The sequence below is a fragment of the Vigna angularis genome, chromosome 1, assembly GCF_016808095.1.
Source record: "Vigna angularis cultivar LongXiaoDou No.4 chromosome 1, ASM1680809v1, whole genome shotgun sequence".
In the NCBI taxonomy this organism is placed as follows: domain Eukaryota; kingdom Viridiplantae; phylum Streptophyta; class Magnoliopsida; order Fabales; family Fabaceae; genus Vigna; species Vigna angularis.
This window is the reverse complement of record NC_068970.1, coordinates 724622-751488: the sequence shown is the minus strand read 5'-3', so window position 1 is coordinate 751488 and position 26867 is coordinate 724622. Positions and strand designations below refer to the sequence as shown.

The 26867-nt window shown below is 31.1% G+C and overlaps 4 protein-coding genes and 1 non-coding gene across 5 annotated transcripts; 2 read left to right on the top strand and 3 right to left on the bottom strand.

Annotated features, from left to right (window-relative positions):
• The first annotated feature begins 3319 nt into the window (after positions 1 to 3319).
• Positions 3320 to 6746, top strand: LOC108342460 (probable tyrosine-protein phosphatase DSP4). Its single transcript, XM_017580252.2, has 5 exons — positions 3320 to 3892; positions 3993 to 4086; positions 6072 to 6129; positions 6230 to 6273; positions 6364 to 6746. The coding sequence occupies exons 1-5, from the start codon at positions 3690 to 3692 to the stop codon at positions 6547 to 6549; spliced, it is 585 nt and encodes a 194-aa protein (XP_017435741.1). The 5' UTR covers positions 3320 to 3689; the 3' UTR covers positions 6550 to 6746.
• Positions 6747 to 6944: 198 nt separating this feature from the next.
• LOC108342436 (protein CLMP1) lies at positions 6945 to 10772 on the top strand. Its single transcript, XM_017580224.2, has 2 exons — positions 6945 to 7867; positions 7992 to 10772. The coding sequence occupies exon 2, from the start codon at positions 8005 to 8007 to the stop codon at positions 10333 to 10335; it is 2331 nt and encodes a 776-aa protein (XP_017435713.1). The 5' UTR covers positions 6945 to 7867; positions 7992 to 8004; the 3' UTR covers positions 10336 to 10772.
• Positions 7181 to 7306, bottom strand: LOC128195094 (small nucleolar RNA snoR111). The gene has a single exon (XR_008246667.1). It is a non-coding gene; the product is annotated as a small nucleolar RNA snoR111 (small nucleolar RNA).
• Positions 10773 to 13272: 2500 nt separating the features above from the next.
• LOC108342451 (1-aminocyclopropane-1-carboxylate oxidase) lies at positions 13273 to 14714 on the bottom strand. Its single transcript, XM_017580236.2, has 3 exons — positions 14534 to 14714; positions 13887 to 14447; positions 13273 to 13802 (listed from the first exon to the last, which is right to left on the bottom strand). The coding sequence occupies exons 1-3, from the start codon at positions 14636 to 14638 to the stop codon at positions 13512 to 13514; spliced, it is 957 nt and encodes a 318-aa protein (XP_017435725.1). The 5' UTR covers positions 14639 to 14714; the 3' UTR covers positions 13273 to 13511.
• Positions 14715 to 24412: 9698 nt separating this feature from the next.
• On the bottom strand, positions 24413 to 25418 carry LOC108340304 (uncharacterized). The gene has a single exon (XM_017577590.2). It carries the CDS (start codon positions 25250 to 25252, stop codon positions 24665 to 24667), a length of 588 nt encoding a protein of 195 aa, XP_017433079.1. The 5' UTR covers positions 25253 to 25418; the 3' UTR covers positions 24413 to 24664.
• Positions 25419 to 26867: the final 1449 nt, after the last annotated feature.

The following is a 26867-nucleotide window of genomic DNA, read 5'->3' as shown; positions in this document are numbered from 1 at the left end:
GTTTTGTTATGCACTGATTTTGGGTGATTGAATGTGTTAGCCAGCTACTAACATGAGATGAGCGGGGCCTGGTGTTAATTTTATCATATCAAAGCTTATATACTGAAATAAACTTTTAGGTTTTCTACATTTTGATAAACTACAATTGTTTCTAACAGGACAAGAACATTTTCAAACAAGATTTGCTAAATTCAAAGCAATTCAAAACTAGTTTACAACCAATTATGAAATTATGGTATAGAACAACTCCTGCTAAAGCCACTTTAGAACCCGTTTTTGTTAGATGTTCTAGGCAGCAGATAGGAGTTAACAGTGGAATAATAATCAGAGTATGTATACTCTACAGTTATTGCATTCTACCAGGTTTCTTGACCTCCACCCTGAGTTCCCCTGCTGACAAAGAAGCCAGCAGGCACCCCTACCAGCTTCTGCTCTCTCCGCAACTTACCTATTGAATCTAAAAAACGCCTTCATCTGTGCTGTCATGCTTCCTTACATTGTTGAAAATCCAAACAGCAAGCCACCAGCCTCCATCAACTTGTATTTCGTTTGATGTTTTTCGTTTATTGCTTTAGTCCAATTTCAATCGTCCAGTGCTATTGTGTATTGTTCTATTTTCGAGAAAAGCAATTACTGAATTTGGTCTGCTGACTATTACAAGTGAAAAAATAAAATAAAATAAAGTTGTCATTGTGAATGCTTATGTGTGAGAAAGACAATGTTTGTGGGGAAAGTGATGAGGAGAAAAATAATGGAGAGACATAAAGGAAGTGTAGGAGTAGGGAAAGTTAAGACATGCAGCTGATTTGTCACCACATTTTGTTCACTCATACAGCCACATCTCCTCCTATTTTTTCTGAACAAAATTTACTATTATTTTCTTTTGATTTTTTTTTTCAACACGGAAGAAACAAGCACGTGAGTCCATTAATAAAATTTGATGTAAAAATTAATTGAAACTTTAAAAGATTTAAATACATTTAATTTCATGTACTTTTTATGTTTATTGTTTGTATTCGTTAACCTTAAAACTTCTATTTAAATTAAATAAATTCAAGTAACATTTTTTTATAATAATACAAATAAACTCTTTTACCAAGGAGTGAGGAGTGAAAGCTTTACTATAAATGTTATTATTTAAAAGCTTAATTAAGTTTTTAAGTTTTAAATAATTTTAAATTTTTATGGTCAATTTACTATTCAATAAACACATGTGTAACCTTAAAATCGTGAGTGAAGAAACAATTGTCGAAAAAGAACAAGACATTTGATAAAAGAAACAAAGAAGAGTGTTTCATCCTATACATCCAATATATCATCTTGCACTTCTAAAAATTTCATTTTTAATCTTTTGACATCTCAATCTCCACCTCCAACCTTTTCAAAAGATTTATTTTTTAACTTTAATAAAAATATTTTTATTCCTTCTCTTTCTTATTAAAGGCACCTTAATAAATATTTTTTTTTTCTTTTCTTTTTTACCAAAGCCACCATCACCTTAATAATAATTAATTTAATTTAAAATTTAAATATTATTTTATATAATTTTATATTTTAATAATTATCAAAATATGATTTATATTATAATAATAGTTATATTAAAAAATAAAAATAAAATAATTAAAATAATAATAAAAATAAATATAAAAAATGAAATAATAATAACAATAGAAATTTGATTTGATATGTTAAAATATATAAAAATATTAAAATAAATTAAACAATTACTAAATTTTAAATAGAAAAAAGGAATTAAATATGCTAATGGTTTTGTTCTTTTATTTAAAATTTAATAAAAATTTCATTTAAATGAAAATTATAATATTATTTATTATACTTTTATATTTTAATAATTATAAAAATATGATTTATATTTTTATAATAATTTTTTATTAAAAAATAAAAATAAAAATAATCGAAATAATCATAATGAAAATAAAAATAATATTTAAGATCATATTTAATATATTAAATTATATTAAAATATTAAATTAAATTAAATAATTATTAAAATTAAATAAAAAACAAAATTTTAAGAAGATTTTTAATCGGATATCATATCCGTATAATATACTGTCGGATTTTCTTATCCGATTAACGAATTTTAATTTTTTTATTTAAATTTTAATAATTATTTAATTTAATTTAATATTTTAATATAATATAATATATTTAAATATTTTTAAACACTATTTTCATTTTTATTATTATTACTTTTATTTTAGTTATTTTTATTTTTACCTTTTTAATAAAATTATTATAAAAATATAAATCATATTTTAATAATTATTAAATTATAAAATATAATAAATAAAATTATTATTTTTAATTAAATTAAATATTTATTAAATTTTAAATAAAAAACAAAACCGTTAGCATATTTAAAATTTTTGTTTTTATTTAAAATTTAATAATTGTTTAATTTATTTTAATATTTTAATATATTTTAACATATCAAATCAAATTTTATATCATTATTATTATTTCACTTTTTTATTTTTTATTTTTATTGTTATTTTTATTTTAATTATTTTATTTTTATTTTTTTAATATAATTATTATTATAATATAAATCGTATTTTAATAATTATTAAAATATAAAATTATATTAAATAATATTTAAATTTTAAATTAAATTAAATTATTATTAAGATTGTAGAGAGTTATTTAAATAAGGAAAAGAAAAAAAAAAGATATTTATTAAAGTGTTTTTATTAAAAAGAAAAGAAATAAAATTATTTTTATTAAAGTTAAAAAATATATCTTTTCAAAAAAGTGTTGGATGTGCGAGACGTTAGAAAATTAAAAATATAATTTTTGGAGATCCTCACGAAACGTTGGAGGTGTTGCATGAAGATTTAGATCTATCATAAAAACGTAAACAAAGTTAAAGACTGATTACTTTTAAACACTAGACAGTGAGGTCTTACCGGTTACTTTGGTTACACAGTGGTGTAACCTTCAAATCATGAGTGGAGAAGCCATTGCTGAAAAGTAACAAGACATTTTGTAGAAGAAACAATGAAGGCCATTTTTGTGCAGAGAAGGAGAAAATAACCCAAATGAAAAAGAAGCTACTGAATAAAGCAACATGTGAAGAAGCTATTACATTTGACTGAATTGGACTAAACAAGCTGGGCGAAATTTAGTAGTCGCAGGGAGCGAGGGGCAATTACAAAAAACTAAGCACTTGTGTTACTGGATTAAATGCTCTTCACAAAACTCATGTGTCATTGTTTTGTTTTTCTTCCTGCACCATAAAGTTGCTATATACTTTTTTAACTTTTTCTAGATACGTACTAGTATACGGATTTTACTTCAAAATACAAGTCCTCTCCCGGGTGAATACAGTATCTGAATCGTCGAAATACAAAAGGTTTGGTATTTTCGTGGTGGCTTCCGATTAAGGCATATTCCTTCAGTGTACGTAGCATGCTTGAAAGCATCTTATCAAAGATCCTCTAACCTTTTCCTTTTTTTCTTCTTCCCGTTTTCTATATATATTCTACACTATTTCTCACCACCCTGCCTCCAAATCCTTATCTATATTGATTTAATAATCAATAATAGCACGATAGACAGATCCTCAAAACTGGAGATCCCGTGAATCAATCAATTCGCTCCTCCACGTAACAACATCTATCAATCGCCTCCTTCGCACTTCAGTTCTTCATTTTGGCGCCAAAACCATGAAGCTCGACAACTCCAACGGCCAGCCGCCCCTCGCTCCCGCCCTTCCGCCGCCGCAGGAGGACCGCACCGACGCCGAAGCCGATGAGATATTCGTTCCGCCCCTCAACTTCGCCATGGTCGACAACGGCATTTTTCGGTCTGGCTTTCCCAATTCTGCTAATTTCGGTTTCCTGAAATCGCTCCGTCTTCGTTCCGTAATGTCTGTTTCATTTTCTCTTCCTTCTTCTATGTCTCGTCGTCGAGTCCGGCTTCCAGAATTTCACGGTATTTCAGTTGGATCCATATATATTTTGGTGCAGATGTTTGTGTCCTGAACCGTATCCAGAAACGACGTCGGAATTTTTGAAGGACAACGGAATAAGACTTTATCAGTTCGGGATCGATGGCTGTAAGGTTTGTATTATTCCTTTTGTGGTGATCGTCGTTTCTACTTTGCCCTGAGATTCTTCTTTATTATTATAATAAATTATTATTATTATTATTATTAATTGATGAATTTTGCCCTTTGTTGTCTGCCTGTTTACTGGAGTTACTTGATTCGAACGTTCTGCATATTTGCATAAACTTTTTTCCCATTTTACTCTGCTTTCCAATCCAATTTTGTCAGATTGTTTTTTATAGTTTTCTAATTTTAGCTTGGGCTATTATTTTGATCAGTGTTGCTGCGGTGCTTGGACACTATTCAATTAGTTATTTGAAGACGAGGTCGAATATAATAAGATCTATATATAAAATTTACTTTACTATGATTGCATAAATTTCTTGAGGGCGTCCTTAGTGGTTGGTTATAAATGTTCCGGCGCTGTATAAAATCAAAAGGATTTATAATTATAGGTAACACCGATTGCAAACCTAAGTATGAACATGTATGTGTATGCAACTGCAATATACCATGGACTAGGGATGTGATGCATCGCATATATTAACCTTTTTGTTTTCAGTTGTTTCAAGGACTTGTATTCACTATAATTAAGTGTCACGCTATTAATGTCGACTAAGAGGCTGTTTACCTTCACTAGGAGCTCTTAACGTGGTCCTTTGTTTTTTATTTATATTTTTTTTGCCTCATATTGGTTATTCAACTGCAACAGTTGGTTGTGAGGGCCAGAGAAAATCTCAATTTTCTGTTCTTTTAGCTTAACAATTATTTGGTATGGCTGTGAATTTCAATGCTCACACCAGAAAGTATTGGGTTTCTCTTGCATGTTTGTAGGCATGGTTTCTCTTCAGTTTCAGGCTTAATTTCATTTTCATACTACACCAATTGATAGTAAATTTCAATTGAACCAAAGACGATACTGTAAGGCTGTCAGTACGCTTTGGTATGTTTGTCGATTCATAGGGAAAGCTTATTTAGCTTTTAAAACATGCTTTGGAAAATTTACCTGGTTTTACTTCTAGTCTAAGAATTTAGCTTACTATACCAGTAATTTCATTTCTAACATCCGCTCAATTCTTCTTTCTTGTTTGAATGCATACTAGTTCCCCTCCCTACAAGGTCTTTCTTTTTAAAACCAAAATTTCACTTTTTCTGTTTGCTCCTGCACTGTCAATTGGCTAATGTTACCACATTCTCCTGGAAAGAAACTATTTTTCTACCATACATTACTGCTATAATTAAATGAGTTGTCTGTACATATTTTCTATCTGTTCCCATTATTTTCTTCTTCGAGCAAATCAAAGAAAGATTGCGGCTTCTTTCTCTTTATCCAGTTAACATTTCATATCCCTATTTAATTCATGACAACAGCCAGCCCTTTTGTCCTGAAGCAGTTCTGGAATCAATTATTTCCTTCATTCTCTGTATGAAGCTATTTCTGGACAAAGATTCGGATTATTTATTGCCCTCGGCATACTCTTGCCTCATTTAAGAAGTTTATCACAAATTAACCTTTTTCACCTCCCATTAGCAACAATTATACTAGTTATTATAGTCCGCCTCATACTAAGATCGGTTATAGGTGCTTTAAATCCAGGACTTGCTGGAACAATGACTTTAAGATGCTTCTGTGTGTTCGTGAATTTGTCTAATTAATGTGACAAAAGTTTTGGGGATTAAGAAATGACTTTCACAATAGTGATTCTATTTTCAATATCCCATGCTATCATATACCAGAAGAGTAAGTAGTCTGACGTCCTTTAAGTATTTCGAAATAGTCACCAATATTGTAGCTTACCTGTCTAGTGCAGGCTCTTAATTTCCTTTGAAATCAAACTTTTGCTGGAGTTTTAAGGTGCCTCATATGCTTGTGGGATTATTATTGTTATTATCCTTTGGAATCGGTCTTTATCTCAAAATTAGGTTATCTCAAGATTGAATGATAGCAATCCCCCTTTCCCTTTAACTGCCTTCTCATGCCTGAAACTAATGTGGGCAGGAACCCTTCGTCAACATCCCAAACAATACAATTCGGGAAGCTTTGAAAGTAGCCCTCGGTATTTAAAAAACCTCGAACTTCACTGTTCTATTAAATACAGCTTCAGCATTTTTTCACTGAAATACCGACCTAATTGATGCTCGATTTTCTGTCTCCAGATGTTAAAAACCATCCCCTTTTGATTCACTGTAAACGAGGAAAGGTATGCAGTATGAATTTGTTCTTAAGAGTTTATTTTCGTTACTATTTGGAATTATTATTCTTCAATTGCTCAGTTATTTACCATGATCAGCACCGCACTGGTTGCCTTGTGGGATGCATAAGAAGACTGCAGAGATGGTGTCTATCATCCGTTTTTGACGAGTACCAAAGGTTTGCAGGTGCCAAAGCAAGGGTGTCAGACCAGAGGTTCATCGAATTATTTGATATATCCTGTTTGAAGCACTACCAACTGCCATTTTCATGCTCAAGGAAATAGAAACAAAGGATTGTCTACTCTAGAAAGTTACTGCTTCCTCCCATGGAATATTTCCATGATGAAGTGAAGTTTAATCACCATTAGTTTCTTTCCACACCGTATGTTACAGCAGGATCAGTTCCTGATGTATACTTTCCTATGATGTTGGATACAAATCCACCAAATTATGATGAAATATCCAAAAGCTACTGTTTTCATTTGGTTTCGCATCTCAAGACCCCAATATAAAGGAGCAGTGAGAAAGATAATTTATAATTCTATATATAATATAATCAATCTTTGTCTGCCATCAAGACAACCAGAAAAGGAAGAGTGGTCATGTATAAATTCATCAAGACACATAAAATCTTAAGAGAATACTAAGAGAATAAAAGATAGACCCATAAATTCTTAAGAACATACGAAGAAACAGAGCAAAAGTGATTGAAATACAGTGATTTATGTAAATAACTAACCAATTAAATTATTTTTGGCCAAATGCGTTATCACAGTCAAATCGCACACGTCCTCTGTTTTTCTTAATTTGATCGAACAAGGACTCCTTTCTGAATCATAGCATTCACCAAAATTGCAAAAACAATAAATAGGGCAAAGAAAAACGAAGTGAAAAACTAAAAACAAGAGAAAAATAATGTAGACGAGGAACAATCGATTCGCCAACCATAAAAAGGGCGACCGAAACGATGACTCGCCTATTTTTTATACCTCAATGTTCAAATAATGGCAGAGACACTTTCAACAGTCTCTTCATTCTCATAGAAACCCACTGAGGACTTTCTTTTCCAGGAAATTAAAAACAAAAACCATTGAAATCGAAACACTTATCATTTATCATGACGATACAAACAACTATGGCAATCTTAATCTAACCCGGTTGTCCTTCTCCGCCGTCGAAAATGTATCATGCACATTGAAACAAAGCGATGATCTTAGGCGCAATTTATAGAGTGGTCAATTCGGTACAAACCCTAACCTGTCATAACAACTGGACAAAATTACCCCTCCTCCTTATTTTATTTACGAAAATACCTCTAAACCCTACGAAGTCAACAACAGATTCATCACATCATAGGGTTGAGAATAAGGAAGAAACAATGAATCTCCTTGTGATAAGGAACTAAACTATCTAGGGTTTCAGACGCACGCCGAGTTCTCAAAACCCAACAAATACCATTAAACTAACAAAACTAAGCTTCCACACCTCCCTTTTTTATTCAATGTCACAAGCTATCTTCTTTTTCTTCTTCTTCTAGAGTCTTCTACTGACACAGTTTATCCAATTTTTGGTCCAGTTTTCGTTTCGTGCGGCTTCTCACTGGTAAGTGTGAACTGTTTTTTTTTTTTCAATCTCTCCTGTCTCTCTGTTAATTTGGCCTTTAGATTCATGGCAACGATTATTCTAGTCTGTGTTGATTTGAATTTGAGTGAATAATGACGCGTAGGAAGGACAATAACATGGGGAAATCAGGGGGTAGGAGAAAGAAGGGTGGTTCGAACCCAAACCAGGGTGTGGTTGATAATTCGGGTTCGGGTGTCGGTGTCCCAACGGCTAATGGTGGGTCGGAGTTGTTGGATTCGTCGATATTTTTGAAGAAGGCGAATGAGATGAAAGAGGAAGGGAATAGGAGGTTCCAGAATAAGGACTATGCGGGTGCTCTTGAACAGTACGAGAGTGCTCTTCGTTTAACCCCCAAAACGCACCCTGACAGAGCCGTTTTCCACAGCAACAGGGCGGCGTGTTTGATGCAGATGAAGCCCATAGATTATGAAGCTGTGATTTCTGAGTGCACCATGGCGCTTCAGGTCCAGCCCCGCTTTGTTCGGGCCCTTCTTCGTCGGGCCCGTTCCTTCGAGGCTGTTGGGAAGTATGAAATGGCTGTGCAGGATGTGCAGTTCTTGTTGGGTGCTGATCCTGGTAACCGTGATGCTTTGGAGATCGCCCAGAGATTGAGGACTGCGTTGGGGCCGCGCCAGGAAGCCCAGCAGGACCTCCAAAGTCGACCCTCTCCAGCTGCCCTTGGCGCTTCCGCCGTTCGTGGCGCCCCTATTGCTGGATTGGGGCCATGTTTGCCAGCTCGTCCCGTGGCCAAAAAGGGATCCAATTCAGCAGTTGGATCTGTTGTTTTGCCTAATAATAACAAGCTAGACGGCAAGGCACAACCGGTTTTGCCGACTGAAAATGGTTCTGATAGCAAGTCCCACTTGCCAAAACTGATGTTGAAGCCTTCAAGTGGTTCTCCAAAGCCATCTAACCCTGGAAAGGATGACCACAAGGAACAGTCATCGGGCATTCATGGGCAGCATTCTCAGGCTGCAATTTTGTGGAGACCGTTGAAGCTTGTTTATGATCATGACATTAGGCTCGCACAGATGCCAGTCAATTGCAACTTTAGAGTGCTGAGGGATGTAGTGAGCAAAAGATTTCCTTCGTCAAGTTCTGTTCTGATCAAATATAAGGATTGCGATGGTGATCTGGTTACTATAACCTCTACTGATGAACTCAGACTGGCAGAGTCTAGTGTTGATAACCATCTCCTCAAAGAACTTGGGGAAGTTAAAAGTGATTCTGTTTCAATGCTGAGACTGCATATTGTTGAAGTTAGTCCGGAGCAGGAGCCACCTTTATTGGAAGAAGAGGAAGAAAAACCAGTTGAGAATGAAGGGGTCAAGGGAGATGAGAGCGGATCTCATTCTTCCCTTGCTGAATCTGCCTCTGAAGTTCCTGACAGTGAGGTTGATAAGATAGGGAAGGAGGCTCCAAAGGAAAAGCCAGGAGCCACTGGAGATACTGAAAGCAAAGAGGTGGAGATGGATGATTGGTTGTTTGAGTTTGCTCAGCTTTTCCGCTCACATGTTGGTATTGATCCAGACGCTCATATTGACTTGCATGAGCTTGGCATGGAGCTTTGTTCTGAGGCACTCGAGGAAACAGTAACTAGTGAGGAGGCTCAGGATCTGTTTGACAAGGCTGCTTCAAAGTTTCAGGAGGTTGCTGCTTTAGCTTACTTCAACTGGGGTAATGTTCACATGTGTGCAGCTAGGAAGCGGATCCCTCTGGATGAGTCTGCAGGGAAAGAGGTAGTGGCTGAGCAGCTTCAAGTGGCTTATGAATGGGTCAAGGAAAAGTATTCGTTGGCGAGAGAGAAGTACGAGGAAGCACTCTCGATCAAATCAGACTTTTATGAGGGACTGTTGGCTCTGGGGCAGCAGCAATTTGAAATGGCTAAACTTCATTGGTCTTTTGCACTTGCTAAGAAGATAGATCTATCTGGCTGGGATTCTAAAGAGACACTTCAACTTTTTGACAGCGCAGAGGAGAAGATGAAAGCTGCAACAGATATGTGGGAGAAACTGGAGGAGCAAAGAGCAAAAGAGCTAAAGGACCCAAATGCAACCAAGAAAGATGAATTATTGAGAAGAAGAAAGAAACAAGGAGGTACCACTGAAGGTGAGTCCTCTACTGTTGGAGGTCAGGGTGATATATCTGCAGAAGAAGCTGCTGAGCAAGCAGCTGTCATGAGATCTCAAATTCACCTCTTCTGGGGTAATATGCTTTTTGAAAGATCCCAAGTTGAATGCAAATTAGGAATGAGTGGTTGGAAGGAAAACCTGGATGCTGCAACCGAACGCTTTAAGCTAGCAGGAGCTTCTGAGGCAGATATTTCAATGGTTCTAAAGAATCATTCCTCAAATGGAGATGCTAAAGATGGAGATGATAAAAAGGTTGAGAACACACGGCAGAACAAGACCATTAAACCAGAGATCAATAAAGCTAATCAAGTATGAGATGGTTTGGATTCGAAATCTCTTCTGCGACTTTATTCAGTTGAGCGTTAAAGGAAGACCCTGGACAAAGAATATCCTTGTTGCTTGGAGTTTAGAAGCGATATCTTATTTTTTTTTAAATAGAAATTGAAAATTTAGGTTGTCTTAACTAGTTAGTTCTGCCCTTTTTCTTTTTCCTTTCTCTGAAGTTCTCAGCGATCTAATGAAGGGAGATTATTTTTTAACATTAGTTACGCAATCATTAATCAATCTCACTTGCGAAGGGCCAATCATTTTTGTCCCCTGCTGTGTTAGTAATGCGGATGCAACTTAGTTGAGTATTGCTTACTCACTCAAGTTTCTGACATTTGTATTGGTTGCCCTTATCAATGTGCTGAATGTGTTGCTGAGTTTATAACATTATGTCCTAAGCTTTGGAGAGTGAGTGGAAATTTTGCAATTGGGAGTGGTAATGTGAACTTTATCGGAGGTCCTTAAGTCATTGTTCCCAGTTTGCTAAAAATACACCTTTAGTTTTCAGCTACAGTGAATGAATAAAACAACAGAAGTGAAAAGCAAATATAGCGAAGGACACAAAAGAGATGAATTACCATGAGTTTGAGTGTCTGTACTCAGTTGTTTCATTGAAATTGGCTACTGTGATAAATGTCTTCAAATATGGAAGTGGTAAGATTATATCAAACATTATATACTAATTTGGTGAATAATGTTGAAAAAGGTTTTACAAGCATTTCAAACTCGATCCCTTATCATGTGTGCAAATCCAAGCATGAGCTTGAGTGAAGAATCGTTGCATTGACAAACATTGGTTGTCACAATATGCATTGGTCAAATTTCTTGGTTATGTTGTGTAATTGATGAGTGTGATTGGCAAGCAAGAATATCTTCCACGTTTCAGCTTATAGCCCTTTCATTACGTCCCATCTTGGTATTTCCCAATTTTATTTTAATCATTTCAAATATATTGAAATAGGAAATTAAATTGTATAATCAACTTCCTTGATGGGACGATTTTGTTATTTTGTTATGTTGTTGCTTGTCTTAGATTTCCTTTTGAATTCACTCTGAATGTTTAATATGTTAGATATTTGCATCCTGTGCTTTGAGTTCATTGCTTCACAGAAGTAATCACGTTTTCTAGAGAATTTAATAAATGATAGGTCTGCAAGAAATCAATCTTTCCCAAATGCAAAAATTAAGTTTGCAGGGCATGACAATAGGTCTGCAAGAAATTATAACTACAATTCAAAGTAAGTCTAAGGCTTTGACTACTTTAATCGCTTTCACTAAAAAGACTTTGCCAACTATTAATTCTCTTGTTTTATTTCTAACTTAGGTGTATTTATTAGTCTCTAATAGTACCATTGAATCTTCAAAAAAAATCATCTAACAGTTTTTATTAAAATGATGTTCTTCATTTATATATTATAATTTTTTTTATTTTTAATTAATATGTCATCTCTTTATGGATAAATATATACATATCAAACGCGTAATTAGACATTAATATATTCTAATCATAAATGAGATATTGAACAAATAATAAATCTCTAGTTAATATAAACTTTTAAACATATTTTATTTATTCATATTTTCTTCCAAAAAAAAAGATTTTCATAAAACTATTGGATTTTTAGAATTTAGAAAGCATCATACTTTCACCACACATTCCCAAAATTTTACATATTTCATATTAACATAATAAGTTTGTAAACTTTTTTTATTATATATTACTCAACTTTATCCTTGGTATTCCCAATTCACGATTTTATGATTACATGAAATTGCATCTGCAATATTTATAAAATGAGAGTGAAGATTGAAACCATGGTCCATTGTCAGTTCTCCAATCAGCCAAAATTACCTAATTTTTTACAACTCTTATCGCGACACTGTTGGAAGTGATTCAGGGTCGGTTTGCAAATTCAAAGATGATGCTTTTCTACCTACCTTTCATTCTTAATATTATCAACATTTTCTGGTTTGGTTGCATTCCTATTTAGAGGGAATGCTCATTATTTATGGCATTATTTTATCTGCTTCCTCAGGAGGAAACTTAGAATCCTAGAAACAATCACAAACACACAATTTTCCTTTTTTTTAGTAGAATAACTGCTGTACCTAATTGCCTATGCAATACAACTTTACAATTAAGTGCGATATAAATTAAATTTAATTTAAATTTTATTGTTCCTATCATAATATTTAATAGTTTTATAATATTTAGAAGTCGAGACCTATGATAAATAAGCTCTAAAACAGATCATTTCTTAAATATATGGTAATTGATCCATAAAATATGTTAGATACGATATCTAAATCTATTTAATTAGATCAAACTGATTTTGAATCTAGTAATTTAATTTAAATTAGTTTAAATTCATATATATAGGATAAAGTCCATGTTACTATACATGATAATTTTAAACTCGGTTTTTACTTAAATTATTGTGATTATTATTTTTTTATAAATAATTAGGACGTATCTTAAGATTGGAAAAGTGAGTGACTATATATAGAAAGACTAATAACATTCTGACTTAATGTTCAATTATCCGAGTTGAAATATTTTCTTTATGTATTGTTTTTTTTTAATTATTTTTGTAAATAAAACTCTTTCTTATATTTTGATCGTATGACAATACGAACACCTATTTCTAATTTATGTGTTTGTCTAATTTTTACTTTTTGAAATTTTCTAATTAATGGATACTGAAGTTTAAAATAAATCCAATTTAGAAATTATCAAACTAAGTTATTGAAGAAAGGGCAAAATACAAGATTCTACTATTAATTTAATTTAACAAACCAAAAAACAATACAGTGCAAAAAAAGGTGGCAGTTATAGGCACTCGATAAAATTAAGGTAGGTAATTTAACTTTTTATTCCTTTTTCTGTTGCATGACAACATTATTAGAAAGCATAATAACAAGACAAAGAAAGAAGGGTTTACTTTCTAATAAAATAAGTGAATCAATACACGAAACCAACTTAACCATCACTCACATTACATAAATAAATATTTTATTTTTAAACCATAAATTTGGTTTATGCTACACATGCATAACGAGGCACCTATAGCAAAGAAACATACCAGTAGTCATATATTATTATTATAATTATTATTGTTATTTTCTAATATAATATAATATAATGGCTGAAGAAGAATTTGGGCTTAGACAGTTGCTATTGGGCCAAAATTAACGTTGGATGAGTCGACGGCCTTCATAGCTTCAAATCTGGGCTCTTTGGCCTGGAATTTAAGGCCAGCGTAGAGCTTCATGTAATCATCAAAAACAAACTTAGGATAAACTTTGCTACTCTCGTCTTCCTTCACCAACGCTTCCGCCGGAGCTATCACTGCATCATTCCCTGGATTGTAAAACGACGCTATGGACATTCTGTTCCCATCAGTTTGTGTAATCACACGGTGCATCACACTCTTGTATTTTCCATTCGTAATAACCTGTTTTTACCACAAAAAAACATGGAGCCTAGTTTTTTACAAAAAACGTTGTCGGTGTATGTGATTTAAGAAAAACATATATACCTCAAGTTGGTCGCCAAGGTTGATGACAATGGAGTGGCGCATTGGGGGAACATCAATCCAGTGGCCATCTTTCAAGAGCTGCAATCCACTGACCTTGTGATCTTGGAACAGTAGAATGATGCCACCAGCATCTGTGTGAGCTCTCAGACCCTTTATCAGCTCTGGCTTCGGACAAGGAGGGTAGTTGCTGACTTTGGTGCCAAAGTTAGGACCCTTTGACCCATAAAACACCTTCTTCAGATACCCTTTCTCCAGCCCAAGATTCTCACACACCAACTCCAGAACTAGCTCGGCCAGTTTCTCCAGTTCCACAGCAAAATCCTTCATGACCTTCCTGTGATCTTGGGCGAGATCAGGAATGTCTGAAATGTTAGAGACAGGAAGATGGCGCAAAAAGAAGGTGCTTTCCCAGTCCAAGTCATTGATTTCAGACTCAGCACACTCCAATCCTTTGCTTGCCACCATTTCCTTGAACCTTTCCTCCATACACCTTTTGTAGTGCTCTTTCGTCAGCCTCTCCACTCTGTCCATCAACTCTATCGATATTCCATGATTCACCACCTTCACACAACAAAACAAAATCACACAAAAAACCCTTCTAAAAGTTTCCTTCTTTAAACAAAAATATAGAGTTTGAAATTACGTACCTCGAAGAAACCCCAGTTCTCGCACGCATCTTTTATTTTCTCCATGGTTGCTCCTCTCTCTTCAGTGTTAAGGTTCTTCATGTCAACAACGGGAAAATTCTCCATTTCTCTTTTTTTTTTTCTTTTCTTTTCTCTCTCACTTTACCACCCTCTGCAACTTTATGCTGTGAGAAGAGCCTTTGTCCAGCCTGCAATTTATAGAAATCACAGTGCCTCATCAACAAATTATTTAATTTCAATATATATAACAGATAAAGTTATGCTTTGTCTAGTGCTCTTCATGGCTACCTTCCCATTAAAATTTATAAATTTGTATCAAATATTTAATATATTAAACAAGTACAATTTTTTTTTTTATGTTCATACTTTAATGAAATATTGATTTTATTTCTTGAATTATTTCTTAAAGATAAAGTAAGACATAGATGTACTCCCGCAGACAGTTTTTAATTACGCACTGTTACGTGTTTTTTATTCTCGAAATAATTATTGTGAGAATGAAATATTTTCAATTGCGTGATAGTAATGTAATGTACGTACGATTGAACAGTAACATTTTCCTTTCTTTAACCAAGTGTGCAAGGAATGAATGTTTGTAATAATATTTAAGTTGAAAATTGGTTATTCCCAAGACGTCCTTGGGAGAGAGCTGCCATTAATATTTTATAATATAAAAGAAGAAAAATGTAGATATTATTTTTAAATTAGTTTATTATATTAAATTAAAGTTAAAATTCAAATTTAATATTTAAATATTTTGAATGGATGAGAGAAAATATAATGTGTTGATGGAGCACTACTTCTGCTTCTTCGCAACCCCACTTCTACACATTCTTTTATTAATTAATTTCCCAGAGAAAGTATACAAAAACAGATATGTATTCTATAAATTACCCTTTATCAACAAATTTATGACTAAGTTCTACGAATAATCATTATTCCTAAAACTTTTCTTTTTATTTCATTCTAGAAAATAAAATAATATTATAATTAAGCTTCATATATTAACAACAACGTACATTAAAAAAATGTTAAAAAGTGAAATGAATCAAAGTCTTATATTAAATAAAAATAAAAAAATTAAATGTCATATAAAAGAAAAAAAAATCATAAACCCAATATATATATATATATATATATATATATATATATATATATATATATATAATTTAGCTCTATAAAAAAAACATGTAAATTGATAACATTCTCTCACTTTAAAATTTTTTGGAAAAGAATTTCCCTCTATTTCATTTGGTTGAGAGAAAAATTAGTTGAGTCTAAAATATAATAGATAATTGGAAATATAACCTAAAATTTAAATATAGTTTTTGAAAATAAATTATAAATTTTAAAATTTGTAACTTGGGATTTTATTTTTTAATTTCATGCATACTTATTTTATATAAAAACTTTTTATCAAAAGAAAAGTGATTGTCTCTTAAATCATATGTATAGTGAAAAGCACAAAGATTGTGTATTAAGAAAGTGTCTAATATTAAAAGGTTTAGAAAAATTGTCTAATGAATTTATTGAATGATATTTGGACTTAATTGTTTTGATGATTTTTTGTTATTTCGTTTTCCAAGTTAAAACTTTATGTATGTTGGTGAGTATGTTATATCTTGTGAATAAAGTGGATAGAACATATATTGTGAATAAAATTAACTTCTTCCAATAAAAAGTATTCCTAGATTATTTTTAAAGCAAGATAAATATTTGAAATACGCTGAAATTTAAATACAGTCTTTTAAATAAATTATATTCATAAATTTGAAAATCTATAACTGAGGAATATTTTTTTATGTTTAATTTTATACGTACTTTTTGTGTTATACACCAAGATTCAAATGGTGTATAAAGTGGATTGAAAGGTTCTTTAATGATTTGAAGTTAGGATAGAAAGTTGTGATGATTAGTTCTCAAAATCATGAATTGAGTGAAGAACATAAAATATAATTTCTCAATAAAGTTTCCATAAGTGTTAAATTCAGACAGTGCAACGCATGCATTAAATTATGCTTAGATTTAACTATTTTAATGATTTTTAGTTATTCCAATTTCAAAGTTTTATATATAGAGAATATTATGTGTATGTAAAAGAGCGATTGGATTTAAAAATACGATCAAATCGAAAAAGTAATTGAATTTAATTTTTTTTTATTGTAATAATAAAATTAAAAAATAAATGTAAATACCAAAAAAGAAAATTTTATTTTTATATAAAAATAGATATTATGTAATTCTTATTTTTTTTTAATTTAACAACTTTATAAAATCAACTTGTGCAAAAATTAAAATTATATTTACATTTTAATTTAGTTATACTTCTATTCAACAATAATTTATGATTTTGTAGCGTCCCATAATCTCTGAATCGAAGAATGCGGAAGTAGTGGCTAGATAATCATTCAATTTAGAGAAATATAATGTCTTATCTTTCTTCAGTGCAAAACATGATGGTATAGGAAACAAATCACTTTCTCTCTTTATCTATTTCATTTATAACTTTATCCAAACAATTGAAACTTCATTTTCTAATCAAACTATGATAAACTAACTATACAATTTTAAATTTGTAACTGTTACTTTATAGTATATAAATAAATTTTAATTTTAGTACATGGTCAATGCCAGACATGATACATCAAAGTCTTATCTCAACTATTTTTGAAAGTTAAAAGTCAAAGTTTCAAAAGATATATTAGTTAATATACATGAAATATTGTATTAACAGTTAAATTATAGCATATATAAAATTAAAAAAAATTAAAAATATATATATATATATATATATATATATATATATATATATATATATATATATATATAATTTTATCCCACAAGATTGAATTTGATTTAAATATTTATTATTTTTTTAATAACGTGTCACTCAATATTTAAATTTTTTTATTTTATATTTGATGTTCGAAATAAGAAGTATAATGAAGATTTTATATCGATTTTATATATGACTAAATTATAGTATGGACAAACTTAATTTTATTGAGTTTATTTTATTAAGTTAATTTTCTAGAATTGATTATAATTAAAACTTTCTTAATATTGTATGAAAGTTTGATATTAAAAGTTATTTAAAATTTATCCGAATAGAGATTTTTTGATATAAAAAGTTATATATCATGTAAGTCAACATTATATTAGATATCTATTTTGAAAATATATTGCATAGTAATAGCAATAAGATGTTTTATCAAGAATTTATGTTTATCAAGTTATTAGAATATATCAATCCACAACTAATATAATCAGCAAAATGAATAGCTTTCAAATTAACATTATCTCTCAAATATAATTAGATTTCTCTGACCATGCTTATTTACTTAAGATTTAGTGTATGAACTCAAAGTTGAAATATACAAGGTAGATCTTGATAAATATTCTTAAGGATTACTTAGATCAATTTCTCATTGAGGTTTTATAGGAGAAAAAAATTTGATTTCTCCATGAATTAAAATTAGTTATGTATGAGTTAAACCTAAAACTAAAAAGAAAAGTATATGAAAAAGTTTTCACAGATTACAAATTATCTTATAAATAAGTTGTTATTAGGTTGAATAAAATTTAATATCTACCAAACATTTTTTGTATCCTTGATTTTAAATTATTTTAGAATCACAATGAATTTTGAAAAATGACACGATTTTCAAAACGACCTCAAAATCCATCATGAATATCTAAAAATAATAGATTTAGACTGTAGTCTAATTATTTGAATTTGAAACTATAAAAGTTTAAACTATTTTTTTTATAAAAAAATTAGAACTAAACTTTAGTTTTAATTAAAATCATTATGATTTATTATAGATTAGATTAACGATTGGATCCAATTTTATGGATTTCTTTTTGTCTACCTAGTTTTCAAACTTTATCGGTATTTCTTTCCTAACTAAGTTTGACTAAGTTTTATTGAAATTGGCCCCCACAACATCATTAAAGAGGATAAATTACACCTGCCATTGGATCTAACATAACACCTTCCACCGAATTGGATAGTTCATCTATACGAATACCGGGTGGATATGGGTTTGAGATATCTAATTTATATGATTTTTTGTTTAATGATATTATTCAGAAAATACTATTATTCATTTAATGATATAATTGTAGTACTGATTTTTTAAATTGAAAATCATACAGATACGCATAAAAAGGTTATTATAAAAAATTAAATTAAATTGAAATGAATGATTTAGCAATTTCTGGCGAGGAAATTTTCGTTAAAAATGGAATTATGCGGCAAACATTTTCCGAAATCTCTCAGAGCATGTCTGGTCTTCTATTGTAGTACTTTGCGAAGCCACGTTAATTGATTCCCTTATCAAATCACACTTCATAATTAAAAGTTGCAAAACCCTAAAAAAGAAGAAGCATTGTGTATGGATTACATGTTATATGTAAGTAATTTAAGTAATTTAGAACTTTTTGAAGCTAAATCTATATTATTTCAATAAACCACTCCCACTGACAAATCTTTAGTGAAAGTTTTCTCCAATTTTACATTAATTAAAGATAAAGTTTTGATTTAATATATGTTGAGTAATATTGTTAGATTCTGTTATTGTTTATTGTTCATCACGAATTTATTTTTAAAAAACATTAAAAGTGAAAAAAAAAACTGTACTTTATCTTGATTTATAAAAAATCGATGTAATAGAAATAAATACACATCTTATTTTTGGAAAATTAAATTGGATTTAAATTTTTGAAGTGTTTGTCGTTGGTTTGAAAAGTGGGATCTATCTTTCTACTAACAGAAACAAACAGAAATGTATTATAAAGAAAGGTTGTTGTTAATCCTACTTAATTAGTACAAACCATGGGCTGCAGGGTTGACGGGAATTTGACTCATCAACTTTCGGTCTTCACTCACATGCAATGTTACTTTCTGTAGTGGCAGTGGCAGGTTCTGCCTCATCTTCTGGCTAATTACTTATTAATTAGCTTTCATAATCACGAGCACGCCATTGGCTCCATGGCTGTTAATTAAAATTAACTTATTAAACAGTTATGCAGGAAAGGAAGACGAACCTGCATACCACTCACTTCCCTTGTCTTTTTTCCTTTATCTGATGTCACTTCAACAAATCCAACATCTCATTAGTGCCTCACAAGGTGATTTCTTTAACCTACAATCATTAAAAAACTTCATTAATGATTTACATATGTGTGTGTATGTGGGTCGACACGAAACTCAGAGTAAAAGGTTGAAGCTTTAGATTTATCGGACTATTGGGATAACATTATCAAGAGGATTTTATTCTGTTGTTCAGTCAAATAGTTGAAAAAAACAAACAGTTGATCGTGTTTTCAAGCAGGAACAGCTGGTGAATCCAGAGATAACTTTAAAAATGATTATTCGTATACGCAATATAAGAAGTTGGTATGGTGTATAGTTAGTAAACAGTGATTTCATCAGGAAATCATCATATATATCTGAGGTGAAGTTGCAATGATAATTCATTGCACAGATGCCAATGAGATTAGATAAGTTAAAAGTTGCATGAATGAGAATAATTGAGTGTGTTTGTGGATGGCTGTAATGCCCATAAGTATGTTTTATGTATTTAAATTGATGGAAAGAAAAGGGAACATACAGCACACGTGCAAGCAGGATCTATGGTACTGTCTCATGTTCTAAATTCCATGAATTTGTTCTTGCTTTTGGTATCTGAGTGCATACCAATTTGTGACTCCAATGACTTATAATAGCTGTAGTCGTCAAAGCGAATAATTAGGAACGACAAATATCTTATGATGTTCAAAAGGAATTTTCAGTTATTGCAGATCTTGAGTTCTGAAATTCCCTTTCAACTTGTCCATATTGTAACTTGTGAAGATTTCGCATTCTGCGTCACTTTTTTTATTCATTTATATATGTATTCAAACTTATACTCTTATCATTTTGTGATGAATAATCGCAGTTGCTGTCATATCGACGGGGTTTATCAATTTTCCGAGTGAACGTTCTGTGTGTTAGCTTCAATTTCATGGGAATATAATCGCAAATCACTAACCAAAAAGGTAAAGATTTTTTCTTTGGATTAAAACCGAAAGTGGAAGTAACATGTTTGTGCCTTGTAATCAATAATTATGATTAGGACTCTGAATAAGTACAAAGAATATAATGCCTTTCGGTATAAATCGACGTCTTAATTGATCTTTAAACTGGTTCTTATAATCTAAGTATCTGTCAGTAAATTCTTACTTTTTTTTTCGAATAATTGTTAAAGTTTAGCATCATAAAAACCTAAATTAAAACTTCATTTCAAATATATTTTAAAATTAATTTTTTATAAAATATCCTCTTAAATTAGTAAGAAATAATAATAATAATAGAAATAAATATTTTTTAAGCATTTTGTTTATGTTGTTCAAGGTCGAAGATCCATCGTCTACTCTTCTTCAAAAATCTCTTCCGAACCGATTGATATGTTGGTGGTTGAGATGAAGAAACACTCTCACGCTCAAATCAAATATGTTTCTAAAGAAAGTTTAGAAGAAAAAAATCATATGTTTCTAAAGAAAGTTTAGAAGAAAAAAATCATGAAAAAAAATGTTTTCACCTCGACATCAAATATGTATTTATAGAACTTATTACAATCAAACTTATTAATTGATCATTAATAGCCGTTAATGTACCTGTTAACCGTCTATCAATAATTGTTATTCCATTAATTAACTTTTAATTATTTTCAACGGTTGTCTACACCAATCGGTTTCGATCTATCGATTGAGACCTGTTCGAACACATTACTGATCGGCACACTATGTAGTACACATTTATTTGTTTTAATCAATATATTTAACAATCAAATTTGATAAATCTGAAATGAGATTTAAGTCAGAAATATTCAGCATATATGTCTTATTTGATGATAGTATAAAAAGTTTATTTACCTAGCTTTTAATTACTCATAACATAGCTTTTTATTAAAAAAAGTTTGAGCAGGAAGCATATGTTAAAACAGGAATATCTCCGAGTGTCACACACTGATAAAGATTAAAAGGATATTGCTCTCTATATACTAATTCACAGAACCATTGATGAATACTCGACACAGTACCTTAATTTGGGTGAGGGGGGAATAACCACATGAGTAACATCAACGTCACAACATATGAAATGGAAAAGATTAAAGTTGCACATTTCCACCAAATACGTGGTTTCCACATTTGCTCTCAGAAAATTGAATCAGACTGCTAAAAGGCTTTTCAATCTTTCTCAACCTGAAATTGCATCATGATTATTGACCTCCACCCACTAACTCTAAATATTAATCAAAATCATATATGCCTTATTCCTTCTACTAAACAGGAAAGCACTTTTTTTCTTTGAAAAAAATAAAACTAAAACACATTTTAATTTCGAGCTATAAGTGAACGGTTGAAATAATGTTTATATGTTTGAATTGGGGGCTTTTCCATGCAACTCGAAGCCTTTCTTCCTGCATTTCGAAATTTTGATTCTTGACAAAGGGTAAAAAAAAATTCACTCTTTCTTCTATAAAGGGCACACCACACTCATTTACTCATATTTCAAAATTTAACCTAGCGCTGCACGCGCACCCTGCACCCTTTCCTCTTTACCTTTGCCCAACAACCTTGCATAGTACTGTAGCTGCTACACAGCGAGACAAGATAGGTACACATTTGTTTTTCTTGTCGTTGAGATATGTTGATTTTCATTTAAATTTGACAGTGCATATGGATGGATCTGTGTAGTTTTTGTCAAAATCAGATTATTATTTTCACCAAATTTCAAAAATCATTTAAGGGTTTATTAGATTTACATTCAAATTCAAATCCCACAAAAGCTTAATCGAATTTTTAAAATTTGTTAAGTTTTTAATTGAATTTCGAAATTCAATTAAATAAATTTGGAAAATGTTATTGAGGAGACGACTCGAGGATCTTTTTTAAAAATAAAATGAAGTAGATGAATTTTTAGAAGGTCTATATAATACATTACTCTTGACTAATTGTGTGGATCATGTTGTATATGGATTGTGAGAGAATCACATTAGTACAATACTTGAATTTTGATGGGTGATAATTGTAGTTGATCTCCAATAAAAAAACATTAAACAAATTTGGGATATGTGATTATTGAACATTTTATGTTGAATTATGGTTTGATGTCTTTGATATTTCTTTTATGATTATACTAACAAATGTTTGATATTAACATTAGTAGTACTACACTTAGTTAGAGTGGAACTATGTCTTAATAAAGTTTTGGACTTTAAAGAAACCTGGTCTCTTATCATCAACCTCTTGGGTGTGAATTAACAAGACCTAAAGCAAATACGTAGTCCTCAAATTACGCTTAAATAGTTAAGAAATGTTTACGATAAATTCTATGAGTAGCAAAGTGACTTTCTAAACCTAATTTCGAAATTCAATGACATTTTAAATTAGATTTCAAAATCAATGATATTTTAAATTAGATTTCAAAATTTAGTTAGTGTTGAAATTCGAAAGAATTTTTTTATCAAGATTTCAAAATTTAATGATTTCTAAATCAAATATTAAAACCCAACATTTTTCTAAACCAGTTTTCAAATCCAGTTTGTTTCCTAAAACATTCGAAATCCAGTGCAACAAATAAAATTATATGAAACGAAACAAAAATTTCAAACAAAAAACTTGAGATAAAATAAACAAGACGAAGGAGGATGAAAATGACAAACCAAAATTCACCCCTAGGATCCACAAACACATCGAAGCGAAAGCGACTGAACAAAGACGAACAATGAATGAAACAGCCATGAATAACAAGAGAAGAGAAGAAGGAAGACGTTGAAGTTAGGGTGCAGGCAGCAAATATAGACACGCTGAAATAAAAGCGATTCAGTGATTGTACACTTGGAAGTGCAGGGAGAAGGATGGGAAAACCCCCCTTAAATTGGTCCCTGGGCCTTTTTTTGTTCACAACAACTCTTGAGCCCAACTATCATATTCCAACCTTCCTGTAGCCACGTTAATCCGGCGGTACGATTGTGCTTGTTAGAAATCCAATGCTCCTACCACTTTTTTTAGTCCCATAATGATACTTTAACAACAATTTTTAACATTTTAACACTATTTATATATCATTAGTTGGTTCATGTTAGTGTTTATAATTATTATTATTGATTGTAGAGTAATTTTGAACCAATTACAGAATAACACGTATATGATGTTAAAATGTTGTCTAAGTATCATTATTTTTTTTAGTCTGTGCTTTAATTTAACTCGATCTATTTTAACAGCAGTTACTGACTTTTATATTGAAATTTTTTTTACTGGTTGTTAAATTTAAATTTCCGATACAAATAGTTCTAAGTTTGTGTTTCTTAATCAAATGATGTAATTATCAATTTCTGATAACATCTTTTTAGGTATAAAAGTAAATGGTAGTAAAAATACCCTCTGATATTCTAGGTTAGTACCTGGACCACTTCTCCAGCCTCGCGTATCGGCTTATCACCTATGACCACACTAGACAATTTTCAACGTAAATATGTATATGAAATTTATACAAATAGTTACGAGGGTGAAAAATATATTTAAATAAAATAATTTCATAGGATAATTTTAAATATTAAAACTTGAATTTATATCCCTCATCTACCCAACTTAATTCAATAAATTGTACGTATACGAGGCTGAAATGCAGAAAAATATAATTGTCCTTAGCATGACGTAGAGTGGTTGTCCGAAAAGAGGTACTATAACCAAAACACTATACTAATGCGCAATGCACATGTGAATGTTACTACCATGCCACAAATGTAATAATCAAACACCTCATGTGCTTCGCAAACTTCGGTAATATATTATATTTAATGAAACACAAAATAAAAAATAAAAAAATAATATGGTCCCCCCTACTAGTCTAGAAATTTGATTTTTGAAGCGCCAAATTAATTGCAATATTTATTATTATACACGAATTCGAATTGCTTTTTGTGTCAGCGTTTTGAAGGGTTGTAAAGTACAGGGGAATATGAGGGAGGCGAAGATAAAGACAAAATGCAAAAATAAAAATGAACTTAATTTTTTATTTTATTTTTCTAAAATGTTCCGTTGAATCCAAGAAAATGAAGATGATCATGATGATGAGTAGTTTCAGAAGATGTGGAGAATGTCGAGAACGGAACGGTTACAAAGGGGACAAGTACCTCTGTTCAACCACATTTCTTTAGAACACACTCTACAGAAAGTGTGTCCACACGGGATAAATGCCGCCCCTTTCTTCCTCCCCATGCACACGCAGCACACCGAATCATTATCCACAGCCGCATCCTCACCACCCTCCTTTTCCTCCAACAGCCGCATCAACGACATCCTTCCCTCTTCAGATTCTCGCAGCTGCCTCTCCGCCGCCAGCGCCGCCGCGAGATTCATGCCCGAACCCGACCCTCTTGGACCCACGCATTCGGGCCTGTTCTGGTTCGAATCTTGACCCGGGTTTGTTTGTTGTAGTAGTTGTGGTTGTGGTGGTGGTGGTCCTCCTTCGTCCCTTAGGGTTGGTCGGAAAACCCAGGTGGCCCCGCAGCAGCCCATTCCGGAGAATCTGAGGCGTTCTTTGAGCGTGCGTCTCCTCCGTTGGGCTCCATCGGCGGCGTCCATTTGGTCCGTTAACAGACCCAGGATGGTTCTTGCTTCTCTCTCTGTGCGGAGCGATTCTTGTAAAATGAGACCGAGTTGACTCATATCGACTCGATCAAGAACGGATCAAAGATTAGAGAAGAGAGAGAGAGTGTTGAGTCAGGGAAAAGAAGAAACTGAGAAAAGAAAGACGAAGGGGAAGCAGGACAAAATAGAAGGAAGAGAGGAAGAAAACAAAAACACCAAGGGCTTCTTTATAATTTTTACACAATACTCGATTTATTTTATTTTTGTTTAATTTAATTTGTCCAATTTTCACTCCCAATAAATTATTTTGAAAAATAAATCTCCAAATTCTATATTTATGTCAATATATTTACTAAAATCCACGTGTTTTTTTCAAGGCTGGAATTTCACTTTTACGAAATTAATGTGAGAAACGGCTACTAAACTCTATTTGTCGTATTATCATCATCACTACAATTCTTTAATCTTAAAAATTAAAAATACAAGAACTAAAAAAGTAAAATCTTTAATTAAAATACTAAACGAAATAGTATTTCCAATTTTTAGTACTTAAAATATTTTTAAGCTAACTTAATTTAATTATAAAAAAAAATTCTATTTTAATACTATATTTATCAATCTATTTATAATTTTATTCATAGAAGTAATTTATTATTAATAATATTTTATTAGTATTTTTAATTGTCAATGAAGTTATTAATTCATTAAAAGACAATGAATTTTAATTAATAACATAGTCAATTACAATTTTTTTCAATTAATAATAATTCAATTATTGATGTATTCTTTCTAGCATAACATTATACAACTGTTATTTTTAATATTTATAATTTAAGTTATTAAATTAAAATTTAATATTTTTACATTTATTAAATTTTTAACATAATTTAAATTTAAGTACTACAATAAAATATTTAAATAACATATATTAATTTAGTTTAATACTTTAAATAACATATTAATTTAGTTTAATAATTTACATTTATATTAAAATATTTTAATATGCTTTTATAGAAAAAAAAAACTGGGTTAAAATTGAGCTCTTAAAGACGTCTACTTCTGTAAATAATCCAACAAAGACTTGATTCTGCGATTTTTATTTTTATTTTGTACTGAGCGAGTTTATTTGATTTTTTTTTCCTAATTTTAGTTCTTATACATTTCTGTGTTTAAACTTTGAAATTTCGGAAAAAATATAATTATAAAATTAGTAAGTTTTTATTTTTGGTTTATGCAACAAAAAATGATTTTGTTTTTCCTGAAATGGAAAAATACCATTTTTTATTCATAGTACTCTATAATAGTAATTAATTAAATAACGTGTAGTAGATTCGTAAGATATTGGGGACATATTCAGATAATGTTTAGTATAAAAGAGGTCTTATATGTATAAAAGAGGTCTTATAAAAATTGATCTTAACCGTGTTAAATAATTTATTATTTTATAATGTTTAATACATTTTAATTAATGTAAAAATATATTAGACGAAGTGTGATATTTTATAACATTTTTGTTTATTAGTTCGTGGTTGTTGTGGTGGCCGGCGTTAGGGAAGAAGTCAAAAACTAGTGACCATTGAAGCCGGCGCGTGACCGAGACTTTGCCAAGTGTTTCACGCTCTTCTTCTTTTCAACCTTCTATTTGCTACTACTGTTTATAATTAATAACACTTCTTGGACTTTCTTCATAATC